A 14,497-nucleotide genomic window follows, 5' to 3' on the forward strand; every position below is an offset into this window, starting at 1 on the left:
ATGATGGTAATGATTGTTAATTTACCTGATGATATACATTCTTTATCTGAATTTACCTTTTCTCTGGAGTCCACTAAGGGAGAATCCACAGAATACTCATACGAATTTGCTTTTCAAATGTGGCAACACTAACACCAAAGGGAGTAAGTAGATGTTTAAAATCATATAGCACTTAAATACTACAGGAAAACAAAACAATTACAAGTAATTTGCTTATTTTATTAAGAAGCCGTTTATATGATATGCTATACAATAATGCAATAAATAAAATAATGTGTACCCTACAATCTAAAGCGCATCATACAAAGGACTATTAAATACAAACTAATTTTGCATTCACTACGACAGACAAGAACATGAAAGGAACGGAGGCAATTTGCAACCAGCTGTGCTGACGGACGCACTTATGACCACACCCAAGAATGCCTGTTCTTGGCAGTGTTTATCACAGGTAGATTAAAACTGCCAGGCAAAATTAAGCCATCCTTTCTGTTGATAATGGTACTGCTACATCTTATACTTCATAGAAGACATTGTTTACAACAGCAATACTATAACATCAACATAAGTCATTCCTTAGCCAAATAAAATGCCAAATAATACATACACAGGTAGTTTGCAGTAATATCCTATGTTGTATTTAGCACAAGCCTAAACCTGTTGGTTACTTGTTGGTTAACAGGGACAAGAGAGAACATGTGTTAAAGGAAGTGCAACACAAAGCAGGGCACATGGGCAGGTGTAGCGTAGGTGGGCACAGCTGGGGCTCTCTCTTTGGAGGGATGGGCCACGAACTGTCCTGGGTCGGGCTTTCCTTCCATAAATGCATTGGCTGGTTACCGCTGCCTTAGGCTGCGGGGATAACACCAAGAGCAAGGAGGCTGCTGGCAAGACCAAAGTGTGCAACCTAGAAGGTGCCTTACAGCAAAATACACAAGTGGAATCCACTATATATGTTAGGGTTGGAAACCATGAACAGCCTTGCATAACTTTGTCCACGGTCTGTTCTTTTTATTGTTGCCTCCAAAAGTCTCTGATTACCTTTTGTTGTTTAGAATAAGATTGTCGTATTCCTGGTCTGTGGTGCTGCAAGAGCGTCACCTCAGTTTAATACAGAATGAAAGGAAATGAACTTGGTGACTGTTTTTTATGCTTATTATTATAGACAATATTGGGCACTTTGAAATTCATGCACCTGTACCCACACTAATTTCTGGTAAGTTGAGGACTACCAGCAGCCTAGGACTAAGCAAGCGACATCATCAACTGCTGAATGATCTAACTTGTGCTTATTGCTGGGGTGTAACTATCCCACTGATTTTTATGTAACATATTAATGAAAGTGTGCTATTATTCAGCATAATTTGCAAACATAAGTATTTTCCAGTACAGATAATTTCCTTTTAAGAAATGAAAGGACAACAGTTACAAGTAGAAACAGTAAAAAAGTAGAAATTAAGTACAAGTTATCTGACTTAGCCTAGAGACTCATGGAAGCAATGTCAATAATGACAATATTTACATACAGCATCACCTACCAGCTTAGTTACTTGTACAAACACGGATATAAAAACTTTGGTTGCATACAATCTCCAATCATTAATTTTTCCAGACTTCCAATTAAATTATGATATGGCAAAGACTAATGAAAAAAATTAAACCTTGCCAGTAACTTAAGAAATTTATACTATGAATCAAGTAGTTTTCCGGTGATATAAGGGTGGTATTTGTTAAACACTCATGATTATGACCTTACGACTAGGTAGTACATATGCTTTGACTGTCTTTATCATCTAACCAACACTAAATGACCACCAAAATCAGTGATAAAATTTCTTCAATCAAACTCAAACTATCTAAACAAATTCAACAAGTATGTAGATGATCTTTAATTTACATATAATCTAGGTCTGGGGTATACACTCACATCATACATTCGTTTAGAAAATAATCAATACAAATTTCACTCAAGGGGCTTAGGAGAAAAATGAGCATTTACTTCAATACACCTTGAATAAATGTTTTTTTTTTTTAAAGGGATGAAAATAGCAACAAGACAGGGATCTGACAGCCCATCTCCTTGCTAATTTACATGGACACTGACACTCTGTCTATCAGCTTAAGACCTTGTGCATATAAATCGACTTTGTTGCCAGGTCTTCAGCATTAATGTAAATATTTTTTTAACTTTAATAGTATGGAGCAGATTCCGACATGGCAGGATCAACCTAGCTCCCTAGTTTTATAGATAACTGGCCAAGTGATTTAGAACTCCCATAGGGTAGCCCTTGAGGGATCTGTGTCCCCAAGTTTAAAGCCTCCATTTTTCTCAGTAACAATATATTGACCAGAGGAATTCTTCAAACACATCCTTGTGGCTTCACGAAGTTCAATAAAGAATCCTTCTGGGACCTCAGAGTCTGCCATGATGCCATCTCCACATGCATGCCAGTAACCACCCTGCTGACCTGAAATATACATTATTATGAATAAGTTGTTTTCTATCAAGCTATAAAAAGATCAACAAGGCTTATGGAAAGAGGTTATATCAAACAGTCTGCTTGTCATGTGTAAATAAATTCTCATCCTTTAAATTGATAAACGACATTGAAAACAAACCAAAACCAGTATCTTATAATTTTTATATCCTCTAGAATAGGCAGGCTAGAAATGGGCCCATTTATAATAAAGACTGGTATGCATAAAAGGCAAAGATCATTTGATCACAAGAATAAGTGAAAAAATAAGGATACAATAATAGTGATTTTTCTTCTTTTGTAAAACACAAGTAGCAGTAAATAACTGCATGTAAATCTGTCAGGGTCATATATTTGTTACCAAGCAGAAGAAAAATTTTATTAGCTTACCTCTGAAGAATACTTGTCCTTGATCACCCTTCTCTACACGGATAGTCTCGTAGTTGGCTTTATTACACTCCATCTTCAATGTGTTTACCTTATAGCCAACAAAGCCTTGTTCTCCCTTGAGCACCAGCACTGGCCTGTTAATGAATGGTAAATTACTTATCAATTCACTAGAAATCTACTCCTACTGTTTATTAACTTTCTAGTAAATAATTTTGCCAATCAACTCTGTTTAATTAAGTAGAATGATAGCATTGTGTAAATATTTGCATGGTCATTCACAATAAAATTTTACCCTGGTAATACTAATCAGGAAAGTTTTTTTTTATATATGGGCTAGGAATGGTATAAAGACTATAAATGCATCCTAAGTACTAAAACAATACTACACTGAAATAAACACACAATTACCATAAATATAATTCATTAATCCTTAACATCTCCTTACCTATTGATAAGGTAGAAGTAGAATCGAGCGCTCTCATCATCAGGGGAATCTGCGTTGGCGAAGAGATGGCCAGACTTTTTGGTTGCAATGTACTTGCCATTGTTTGCCTGGAATGCCACTGACCCATCTGCTTGCCAGTGGAAGGTGAAGAGTGCATTTGATGTTCTGTAATTAAAGAGGATATTGTCAGGAGTTCCCCTAATAGTTATTCAACCCATCACATTTCATATCTGGAGTGAATTATTAGTATTAAAATAGTATCATATATGAAAAATTTGTAGTGCCCCTATCAACAAACCCTTTAATTCAATTACTCACGGTTTGTTGGCGTTAGCCTGGATGCCACCGCCAGCTTCCAGGGTCCAGTACTTGTCCTGCATAGTGCGCACGTACCAGCGCTTGGTAGCAGCATCATATTCCAACTGGAATTTTTCGTGGTCTGAGATCTCTTCTTGGTTGGCGGTCACGTCCACTCCTAAAAATGACAAGAAAATACATCATAAGAAACTTTCAAGAGTAATGTAAACTTTCTACTTTTTATTCGATTTTATGCGGAAAAGAGGTTTAGCACAATTCCGCCGACTGATAGGTATATAATGCCATCTTTAATGTGGGCGGATCCCAAAAACGAGGAACGACAAGGCGGTCAATTAAAGTCCGGGGCAGCCCTTCTAAGAACGTACGGTCACGATCTATGTGATCCGTCTTGTGTGTCGGGTCGTCACGCCAAAGCTGACGCCACGACGCCTCTCGTACTCCACGTTCACACTACCACAAAAGTACAGTTGTATCGTAAAGCTTCTTATAATAGGCAGCTTAACCATGTTCAGTTTTGAATCTAAAGTTAAAATCAGCATAATCAGCTGACTAACAGGGACAAGTGATTCAATTATCATAATGTCAACATGTAAAAAGCATCGTAGTATTCCGCATTTTCGACTGCATGACCAGATTAAATTAACCAAACAAAAAACTGCACACAATAAATCACAGTTCCATTCCATAGTAATCTCCAACACATGGCGAGCGACCAATGCCATAGACTCGTCGCCATGACTGGCTCCTCGTCCTCCACACAGGCTGTGGGCTGGACGGGATACAATCAACTGCTTGTTCCACCGCGGGGTTCCTCCTCTTCCAAACCCAAGCTCAAACAGAGACAGGCTGTGAATCGCTGTCCTGAGAAAAGCAGTACAGCTCAGCTTCACCCGGCTTCACCCAGGTGCCCTATCCCATGGGAAAATCCGAAAGGTTCGTACGAGAGTAGTTAAGATTCCTTGACCACCACAGGTCATTAATTTCTCTAATTTGCTCTCGACGATAGAAAAAAAAGAGCAGAGCCACGGAACTAAACCCAGGCATCATGGGGCTACCCCAGAACCACAGTGGTCACAGGTCTCTTTTCATAGAGAATGGAGGTCTTTTATAGCGTGGGCAGCAAAGGGCGGAGACGTGACGGTGCAATTCAGGAGCTTCCCTGGAGGACCATTTTCCCCCCGAGAGGAAAGAGGCTAGCAATACTTCCACTTACACACACATCGCGGTTTAAAAAAAATAAAAAATAAAGAAAGGAAGGGCAGGTTTGAGGAAGGCAAGAAAGTAAGATACAGATAGATAAAAAAAAGGGATAGATAAAGAGGGGGGGGGGGTGAATCAGAAGTTTATTAAGGAACAAATTACGTCCTGCAAACAACCAATGAAGTATCAAAGCAACTTCGTCAGACTCTTTCCGTTGTACATCGGACGTTTAATTTCCTTATAAAATTCAAAGAACACCCATACCACCATCTAAATAAAAAAAAAAAAATAAAATAAAAAAAAAGCTCGTGAGACGGGAAGTCACGTGTCAGGGCCTCAGCCATTTGCGGAAAGCCCCACATTTTCGTGATAATGTCGCTCCGACCTCGAAAAACAACCAAAACAGAGGCAGCTTCAAAACAACCGGCAAGTCTTTCTCTTAATGATACACTATAAATATTCCTTGCAGAGTCGATAAACTACATTTAGAATTCCCTTTTGTTAATAATTTGCATTTTCCTTGAATCTGCATTAAATAGGAACTTTGTAAAACAGAAATCTTGACTTTTACGCACACATTTCCAAGAGGTCCTCAATATAAAAAACTACCAAATGTCGAAAACAGACGCGTAATGACCGACAGCGAAAAGCCACTGCGAGAGGGAAGAACAGGCGGCTATAACTGAGCCTTGGGTGTACAGCCTAACCTACCATTTCGGAAAATTGTAATGACATAATTTTGATCTGTCATGACTGATATAATCAAATTCAAACAATTCCAGAACCTGCAGTCTTGTATACAAAAAAGAGGAGCGTAAATCCTGGGACTACATTTATAGTTTCCCAACCTCCTTTATGAAACAATTACACGGTGAAGAGAGAGAGAGAAAAAAAAAAGAAAATGGAGGGTGTCACGCCAAAAGACACAGGCGAGGGAAAGCTATGGAGTCATACAGATAGAGGAAGCTAGGATTGATTTTGTATCTGTGGCACTGGAATATTTCGCTGCAACGTGAAACAGTCTACGGTCTGTACTAGGATGGGAAGTGCTCATAGACTGAATGGACAACGTGCTCACTCTACTTATCAGCAACCGTCACGGTCATTATTAAGAATATTTGGAGAATTATTCTTAACATTCTGCCAAACATGCAACATTCTCCTTCGTCACCGAAGCAACAAAAATCGAATTCGAAATCCTGATTTTTTTCTTATTTCCTTTTTTATTTCTCTATACGGGAGAAAATCCTAAGTATCCGGTACACAGACAAGCGAAACCTGGAGCGAATGTAAATGAGTGAGCGAGTTGAGTGCATGAGACCGTGGATGCGAGTGTAATGTCTCTCAACCATTAACGCAAACTGAAATCACACCGGTTTTTTTTTTATAAATACTAAAAAAATGCACAACCCTTGAAACAATTTTCCTGTACCATATGCTCACGCCTACGCCTCACTTCCACCTTTAACTTGGCCGAGCCAGTCTCTCTCGATTATTCAGATGCTCCTGACCTCGCTAGCTATCCCTTCCACCACTCTTTACGCCATTTCTCTCTCTCTCTCTCTCTCTCTCTCTCTCTCTCTCTCTCTCTCTCTCTCTCTCTCTCTCTCTCTCTCTCTCTCTCTCTCTCTCTCTCTCTCTCCTTTTAATTTTCACATACTCCCTAAAGCCACTTTTATTATTCTTTCGTTGCTTCTTCTCTCCTCCTCAAAATATTTCCATAGCCTTCTTATTTTTTCTTAGTCCCCCGTTTTCCAATTCTTATTCGATCACACGAAAACAAGATCCTCGTATTATTTTTTTCGAGATAAAGAACAAAAGACGTAAAACCTCAAGCTAAAAACGACGAATATTGCAAACACCAATGCAGTATAAGCAAAAATCTGAGGCGGAAGGATATTTACAAATACGAAGAATGGGCGGAGCATGGAACAGATAAGGGAGACGGAGATGGTATGGGAGGGGTCATGGGGAGGGGTGGGAGGGGGGATGGCTTCGAAGCAATGAAGTAGCAAGGGGTGAGGGAAGGGAGGGTGGCAGGAGGAGGAGGGAAGGAGGGAGGAGGGGGGGAAGGAGGGAGGGAGGGAGGGAGAGAGAGAAAAAGGGGGGGGGGGGTGAAGCTGATACCAAAGTTGTCATTCGTCATGGAAACCCTGCAATGTAAGATACGCAACTAGGCATAATTACCGGTACTTTATTTAGTGGAAAATTTCTTTGCAATCGGATGGGTAACGGGGTGGTCTGTGAATATCGTCATTTTCTGTGATAAATAAATAATTATGCTGCTTGATATTCTTTTATTGAAATCTGTATGTAAATGCATTAAGACTTGCGCTTCCACCCAAGATCACTAATACCGTTTTCTATCTTGTGATTCATGAAACAAAGAAAACGAAGCCCCTCGGCGCTGACCACTGTCACTCCCACCGCGACCTCCCGCGGGCCACCCGTTGGCACCAGGGCGGCCGGGGGACGAACCGCAGACTCTACCGGTCACGTCTTTCGGGGGAGGACAAGGGGAAATGCCACATCACGTTCGCTTGGAAAGGCACGCCACGCACTATCCCATACGAGGTTTTGACTTCGTCATTCATCATTATTTGCTGTTGGAAATTCCTAACAAATGCTTACTTCCTATGAGTGAGATACCTGCCCATTTCACAACGTATAAAAAGGTGCACGTCTGAAACAAACCCCACCTCACCTCAGCCATCTCCCTAATGCACTAACCACATGCATCACCCACAGGAGCCCAGGGGCGTCACGGTGGGCCCAGCTCTCCCCTCGACATATGGCACATGACATCACCGGCCGGCACCCTCCCTGCCATACCGCATGTCGCTTCCTCGCTTTCTCCGTTGGCATTTTCTCCTTCCGTATTAACGAAGCTTCGACACACTTTCATGCCGAATAGATTTAAGAAACTGGGAGTGAATTTTTGAAGAGAAAGAAAAGCTCAAGAAGAAAAAAATAATAAGTAGAAGAAATGCACATTGAACCGACCGACCTGCGTTTGTCCAGAGGCCTAAGTATCCCTGGGGACTATTGTCAGAGGGACGCACTAAATCCCGATATCAATATGGAGCTGCTGTTACTCTCTCCTCTCCTCTTCCTTCCCCTCTGCCCTTCTCTTCCTTCTCCTCTCCCCTTCTCTTTCTTCTCCATTCCCCTTCCCTTCCTCCTTCTCCTCCTTCTTCTCTCCCTTCTCCTCCCTTCCCCTCTGCATCCATCTTCTTCCTTCTCTTCCATCATACTTCGTCACAACAGACTTCAAAGACATCAAGAGCTTTACGACCCCATTCTTAACCATGCGTGTCTGCCCCCTACACTCCTCGTTAGCCCCTGTTTGTGCGGGGGTCGGGGAGGATGGAGAGGAGTAAGGAACTTGTGCTCCAGACTGGGCTAAAACCGCTGGCAGAACTATGGGTTTCTCCCTCATTGGTTGGTGTGGTTGTTAGTTGCGTGTGTTCGAGGTAGGCACGTGTTTTTTTTCTGTTTGCTTGTGTGTTTGTAAGTCACTATGTGTAAGAAGGCATGGAAGATGCGACAGGGACACAGTTTCCAGAACCACAAAAACCAAACAACCAAAAACAAGAAAACAGACAAAGAGCAAAACAATATAAATAAATATAAAAAATAACCCTCCTAACAGACAAGACAAGACAGACAGACAGCGAGGCGGAGAGCACCTGGCAGAGCGCACAGTCATAGCGGATGTACCGAAGGCAAGCATTACATCTTATCGGCTCCCACTTCCTGCCGATGTATCAGATGACGCCGTTGGTGTTGGCGCGGAGCCTTCACAACGGTAGCATCTGAGCGCGGTTTCCTGCGATTAACTTCATCACATAATTACACATTCCCATGTCACTTCTAATTAATTCAACTCAAATGTTTATTAAGCTTTAAGATATCAAAGGATAAAATAATCAGTAAATGGAAGCCCGCCTATCACGAAATAATTATAAAGGATAACTTCCTAATCCTGTAACTGCAGCTTAACTAATGGCCTTGAACACTTCGGTAACTTGGTATATTATTCACACTGACAAACTATTCATGAAAAGACGAGTATGCACGAACGGGCATAATTCGCACTGCAACGACTGGTACACACATTATATCCTTAAGGACTTTATGAATCTACAAAAGGGATTTAACTTGATATTCCACTAAAACTTACTTAATTTCCCGCCCATTATCACTGCGCGGTGGATAATGAAAACGTGGTTTAAAGCCACCGCAATATCCTTGCTTTTAAAACTGCGTTATGTCCATTTCCGAAAGATGTGACACCCAAACAGTCCTGGAGATAATGGATACGGTAACGAAACAAAGTAAAATAGGCAACGCCACATTTCTCGCAGAATGTTCTCGCAGCTGCCCCCTCCCCCCTCCTCTCCACCGCTATTCACTATCGCCTCCCCTCCCTTGGGCACGTGTTCTGTTCTTCTCCCCCTCCCTCCTTACTTCCTCCTCCCCCTCCTCCTCCTCTTCCTCTTTAATCCCCCATCCTCGCCCCTACTCCTTATCCCCCATCCTCCTTATTCTCTCTCTTCCCCCACCCTGGTGACGCCCGCGACTTGTGTCCCATGTGGCCCGACTTAACAAAATAGTGACGGAAGAATGGGAAAACGAAACCAAAGCCATATGCGACACATACATAAACATTCGGAGTGCCTTCCCATTAAAAATAATAATAATATCTATAAAAATAAAAATCACACACAAAGAGACCGTTTGCGAGAGAGAGAGGAAAAAAACAAGTCATTCCAATAATGTGGCAATCCCATCCACTCCTTCCCATTCTTCATCTCCCGTCCCACCAGCATCCTCCCCGCCTCTCCATCTCCAATAACCATTTCATCGCGGGAGATGGCGTGGCGCCGACAGACTCTTATCGACGTGATTCGATTCCAGAACGTTCCAGACGCGGCCGAAGCGAGCGGAGGAGCGGACGCACTGATGGTCATTATGATTATGATGGCGGCCCTTTCGTCGTCCTTTCTCTTTCCTTCTTCCCTTCCCTTCCCTTCTCCCTCTTCCCTGCCTCTTCCTCCATCCCACTTCCCTCTCCCTTGTTTCTTTCTACCTCCATCTTCCTTAATAAGCGAAGGTAAAAGCAGCATGGTAATAATAATAGCCAATAGCGAAAAACGAAAAGACAAAGACGACGAAGATAAACCAAAATAAAGACAAGTACAGAAAATAAAAGCAAAGGAGGAACAAGGAAGGCATAAGAATATTTGAAAAAAAGTAATGAAGACCAGAGCTGTGATGATTAGCCTCGAGGGGAACTAATTACGCATGCGAGAAGCTCAAGAGAGGATGATAGCTTTAAGAAGTTTAAAACACTGAAGGATAAGGAAGTTGGACTTTAATATAACCACTGTAATACAGGGGGACAAAGGGGCGTAGAGCGAGTGACGGGGTAGAAGAGGGGTAAGAGAAAAGGGGTCCAAGAGAAGGGGAAAGAGTTGGGAGGGCGAGGGATACGAGGAGAGGGTACGTGACAGAGGTAAAGGGCTAGGTGAGTACGGGGAGCTAGAGCACAGGGAATAGGAGGAGGGGTAGGCAGAGGAAGGAGGGGTGATAGGAGTGACATGGAAGTACGAGAAGGGGCACGGAGGGTATGGGTAAAATAAATTAATGATAAAAAAAGCTAAACAGACGCACGGAATGTTCACATTGAAAGGTAGAAAAGCAGCTTTCCATTCATCCCGCGGGGAAACACACTCACAGGCCCTTCGCTCTCTTGTGCGGCTCTTGAGAGTCATAAGGAACAGGCTCTCTTCCCCTCAACTTCCTCCTCTTCCTCGTCGCTCTCCTCTCAAGCACTCGTAATCACCGCCAAAGCGGAAACGCCGAGGGGAGGAGCGACCAGAAGTTACAAGAAAAGACAAAAAAAAATAAATAACCCTATTTCTTTGTGGGTTGTAACGGTGTCATGTTTATTGGATGACACCAGCACTCCCAGCAAGATAACTGGAAGAGTCATGGCTGCGTTTCCTCCCCTGTCATTTCACTCTACCCATGGGGCGTGACATGACATGACATCTTCCACACGAGCTTCCTGTCGTCACAAGCCCTTGTAAACGCGCATGCATCCTTGCAAAACCAAATACACAAACACAAACGGATACGCTTTGTCTGTCTGTCTGTCTGTCTCTCTCACACACACACACACACACACACACACACACACACACACACACACACACACACACACACACACACACACTAAAACCGAAGGGTAGAACCAATGGGTAGATCAGCAAAGCCTGCAATACCCATACGTCCACACACACGCACGCACTCAACACCGAATCCTGGAACGCCGCAATGCCCGCATGCCAACGAAAGCAATGGACGAAGGAAACCAAAATAATACGTTCCTCGGCCGTTCAAGCTGTTCCTCGGCCTCCCGGCAGCATGGCTTCCTCTCCCTCTGTCACCTAATTAGTCATTCGGTCCGCTGATGAGGTTTGGGGGTTTCAGTCGCGGAGTAGAGGTTTCCAATTGGGATTTTTTTAAGCAGAATGACCTAACGACTGTCCATAAGGTTTCATTTTAAAAGTATGTCTGTGCATCCGGTTTGGCCCAATTCATTATCATTATCGTTATCATATTAATGCGCATTTTTAATTTTTTAATTAAAGTTCGGTTATTAGTTCCCAGCGACTGCACATAAAAAAACGGGATCACTGCTAAACAGGGCTAATTACCGAGTTATTTCCCGGACAAGCCATTACCCTTAATTACCTTATCCACTGATCTAAATATGGAAACGTACACGGCCTGAAACGGCACGTGTCAGGTAGGTCTACTCGTTCTGCTTTCACGGCCGAACGTCGCCATTTTCGCCCGTAATTCTTGACCAAAAGGAAGATAATTGAGGCGCAGTCATGGTCCCTGACGGTGCTAGGCGCTGCTCATGACGATATAATTGTTACCTACGAGCGCCATGGACTCGCAAATGGGAAGAGGCGGGAAAACAGAAAGACCACCTTTAGGCAGCGGTTCCATACGTCATGGCGTACTTAAAACAAAACCGCAATCGCACATTTCCGCATATATACATATGATCATAAAATTACGCGGTTTCAGTTTCATAATTTCTGCCTTTGCATACTGACATCTGAATTGTTAATCTGCAAGACCAAATCCAATGTAGCATAGTATTTTACGATTTATAAACAATGCAGGGTTTGCCTTCTGCCTTCCCATCCACGTCTCCCTTTTCCAGCACCCTGACAACACGTGCTGCTCACACTCCGCCCTTCCTGAACCCTTCCACCACTTGCTTCCTTCCCTCCCCCCTACCCTTCTCTCCTCTCCTCCCCCACCCACCTGATGGCCAGGTGCGAGCGCGCAGGTGAGATCGTCGCTCCAGTGGCCAGGCAGACGAACGATTAGGAGCGCTGGGGCGGTAAAGCCTCTGCACCGGAGTGGCTCTGGAGCGAGCGAAAATAAAGACTAAAGGTGGCAGGGTAAATGAAAATGTGGATGAAGATGGTTTTATAAACGAAGTTACTTAGAAAATGGACGTAACGGGAACTCTGAAGGTTTAATAGCGTGATCACCGAACAAGCCTTTGATGATATAATCGCGCCATCAAGGCCAAATCAAAGTGTAAATCTTATAGAGGAGTAGAACGGGGGGGGGGGGGGCGTTCTGTGGAAGGGAGAGAAAGAGAGGGGGAGGGGAAGGAGGAGGGGAAGGGGGATGGGAAGGGGGAGGGGGGGAGTGGGAGAGAGAGAAGAGAGAGAGAGAGAGAGAGAGAGAGAGAGAGAGAGAGAGAAGAGAGAGAGAGAGAGAGAGAGAGAGAGAGAGGAGAGAGAGGAGAGAGAGAGAGCAGAGAGGCAGAGAGAGAGAGAGAGAGGCAGAGAGGCAGAGAGCAGAGAGAGGAGAGAGAGAGCAGAGAGAGGAGACAGAGAGCAGAGAGAGAGAGAGAGAGAGAGAGAGGAGACAGAGAGCAGAGAGCAGAGAGAGAGAGAGAGAGAGAGAGAGAGAGAGAGAGAGAGAGAGAGAGAGAGAGAGAGAGAGAGAGAGAGAGAGAGAGAGAGAGAGAGAGAGAGGCAGAGAGAGAGGGAGGAAGGGACAGGGGAGGGAGGGAGGTAAGGTGGGGTCACGTAGAAATAAAGGAGCCAACGACGAGGAAAACAGATGTACAGGGGGAGGAGGAGAAGCAGGGAGAGAGAAAGAGGGGTAGATAAGGTGGGGGAAGGAAGATAGAAGCGGCAACAGAGGGTAATGTGAAATGGGGTGTCAGGGGAGATTGCTGTACAATTATGTCCTTATAGGGGAGAGTCATCGTAGCAACTCAGGTGGAAACTGCAGTCTTGTATAGGAGAAGGGGAGGCTAACTGATATATGGATCGTTATATGCGCAATATACACTTCTTAGCAACTGGCAGGAAAAAATCCGTGGTGCGACGTGAATCTGTCGTGTTTACAAAGCGAGAACAAAGGTAAACAGGCAGATAGGTACATAGAAGAAAAAAATCAGAGAAAAATAACACTTGCTCTTACTAAAGTAATATCATTCTAGTGTTTTTATGACTCGATTTAAACCCAAAATTCATTTAGGGGGAGGGAGGGAGGGAGGGAGGGAGGGAGGGAGGGAGGGAGAGGGAGGGAGGGAGGAGAGAGAGGAGAGAGAGAGAGAGAGAGAGAGGAGGGAGAGAGAGAGAGAGAGAGAGAGAGAGAGAGAGAGAGAGAGAGAGAGAGAGAGAGAGAGAGAGAAATAACCCAAGTCACTAATTCTAAACCCACAAACCTTTACACACCCGCGATCACCTCTCAGTCCCTACGCCAAAAAGAGGAACAAGGGGAGACGAAAAGAAGCAAAGGAAAGGGGAGAATATAAAAAAAGAGGAACAATAATTTCGCAGCGTCTCGCAGGCCTTCCCTTCCCCTCGGCCCGCTCTCCCCTCTAATTACCCCTCACTCCGAGGGCTTTACGATACCTCTTTATGCTCTCGCGAGGAGGGGATGAGGGGAGATCGGGAGCGAAGAGGGGGAGGAGAAGAAGGGGAGAATAGAGTAGGAGGTGAAGAGACAGAGATGAAGAGAGGAAAACGAATGAGGAAGAACCGATAGGATAAGGATGGTAGAACAGGTGGAAAAAAAAATACATATATATATATATATATATATATATATATATATATATATATATATATATATATATATATATAAGAATATTGGGAAGAGGTTGATACAGAATATCAAGAAGTGAAGCGAAATCGGAAGTAGACACAAAATACATGCAAAACAGTATATGAACAAAGAAACAATACCGCAAATCCTCTAAATCAGTCTATCACCCAGCCAACATAATAAAAAAAAGAAAAAAACACACCAAAACTGTCCACCAACAACTATCAAAAACGAAAAACCAAACACCGGAGGGGCGGCGCTGTGCTCCCCATGAAGCGACTCGGCTGTCCAACTTCTGGCCAGTAAGTTTCCGGAGGCTTATGATCTCTTGTTTATGAGTTGATTTTATGAGGTGGCTTTATGGCGTGGCTTTATGGCGTGGCCTGGGACGGGGCGCAGGAGGAAGGCGAGAATATGCAGCCAACCACTGCAACGTAAAACCTGACATTGCAACTGAAGCAACAGGAAAATGTGTACTGCTGTCTTGCTTACTATAGTTTTTTTA

The 14,497-nt window shown here is 43.5% G+C and overlaps 1 protein-coding gene across 9 annotated transcripts in view; it reads right to left on the minus strand.

Annotated features, from left to right (window-relative positions):
• Positions 1-203: 203 nt before the first annotated feature.
• LOC119573068 (protein singed-like) overlaps positions 204-14,497 on the minus strand; it is a 114,729-nt gene continuing 100,435 nt past the window's right edge. For all 9 annotated transcript variants that reach the window (XM_037920080.1, XM_037920072.1, XM_037920077.1 and 6 more), the window contains exons 7-10: positions 3,631-3,787; positions 3,313-3,477; positions 2,868-3,001; positions 204-2,468 (exon numbers count right to left, since the gene is read on the minus strand). In XM_037920080.1, coding sequence (XP_037776008.1) covers positions 2,266-2,468; positions 2,868-3,001; positions 3,313-3,477; positions 3,631-3,787 — 659 coding nt within the window. In that variant the 3' untranslated portion in view covers positions 204-2,265. The remainder of the gene's footprint in view (positions 2,469-2,867; positions 3,002-3,312; positions 3,478-3,630; positions 3,788-14,497) is intronic.

This window comes from Penaeus monodon, chromosome 5 (genome assembly GCF_015228065.2).
Source record: "Penaeus monodon isolate SGIC_2016 chromosome 5, NSTDA_Pmon_1, whole genome shotgun sequence".
Taxonomy (NCBI): Eukaryota; Metazoa; Arthropoda; class Malacostraca; order Decapoda; family Penaeidae; genus Penaeus; species Penaeus monodon.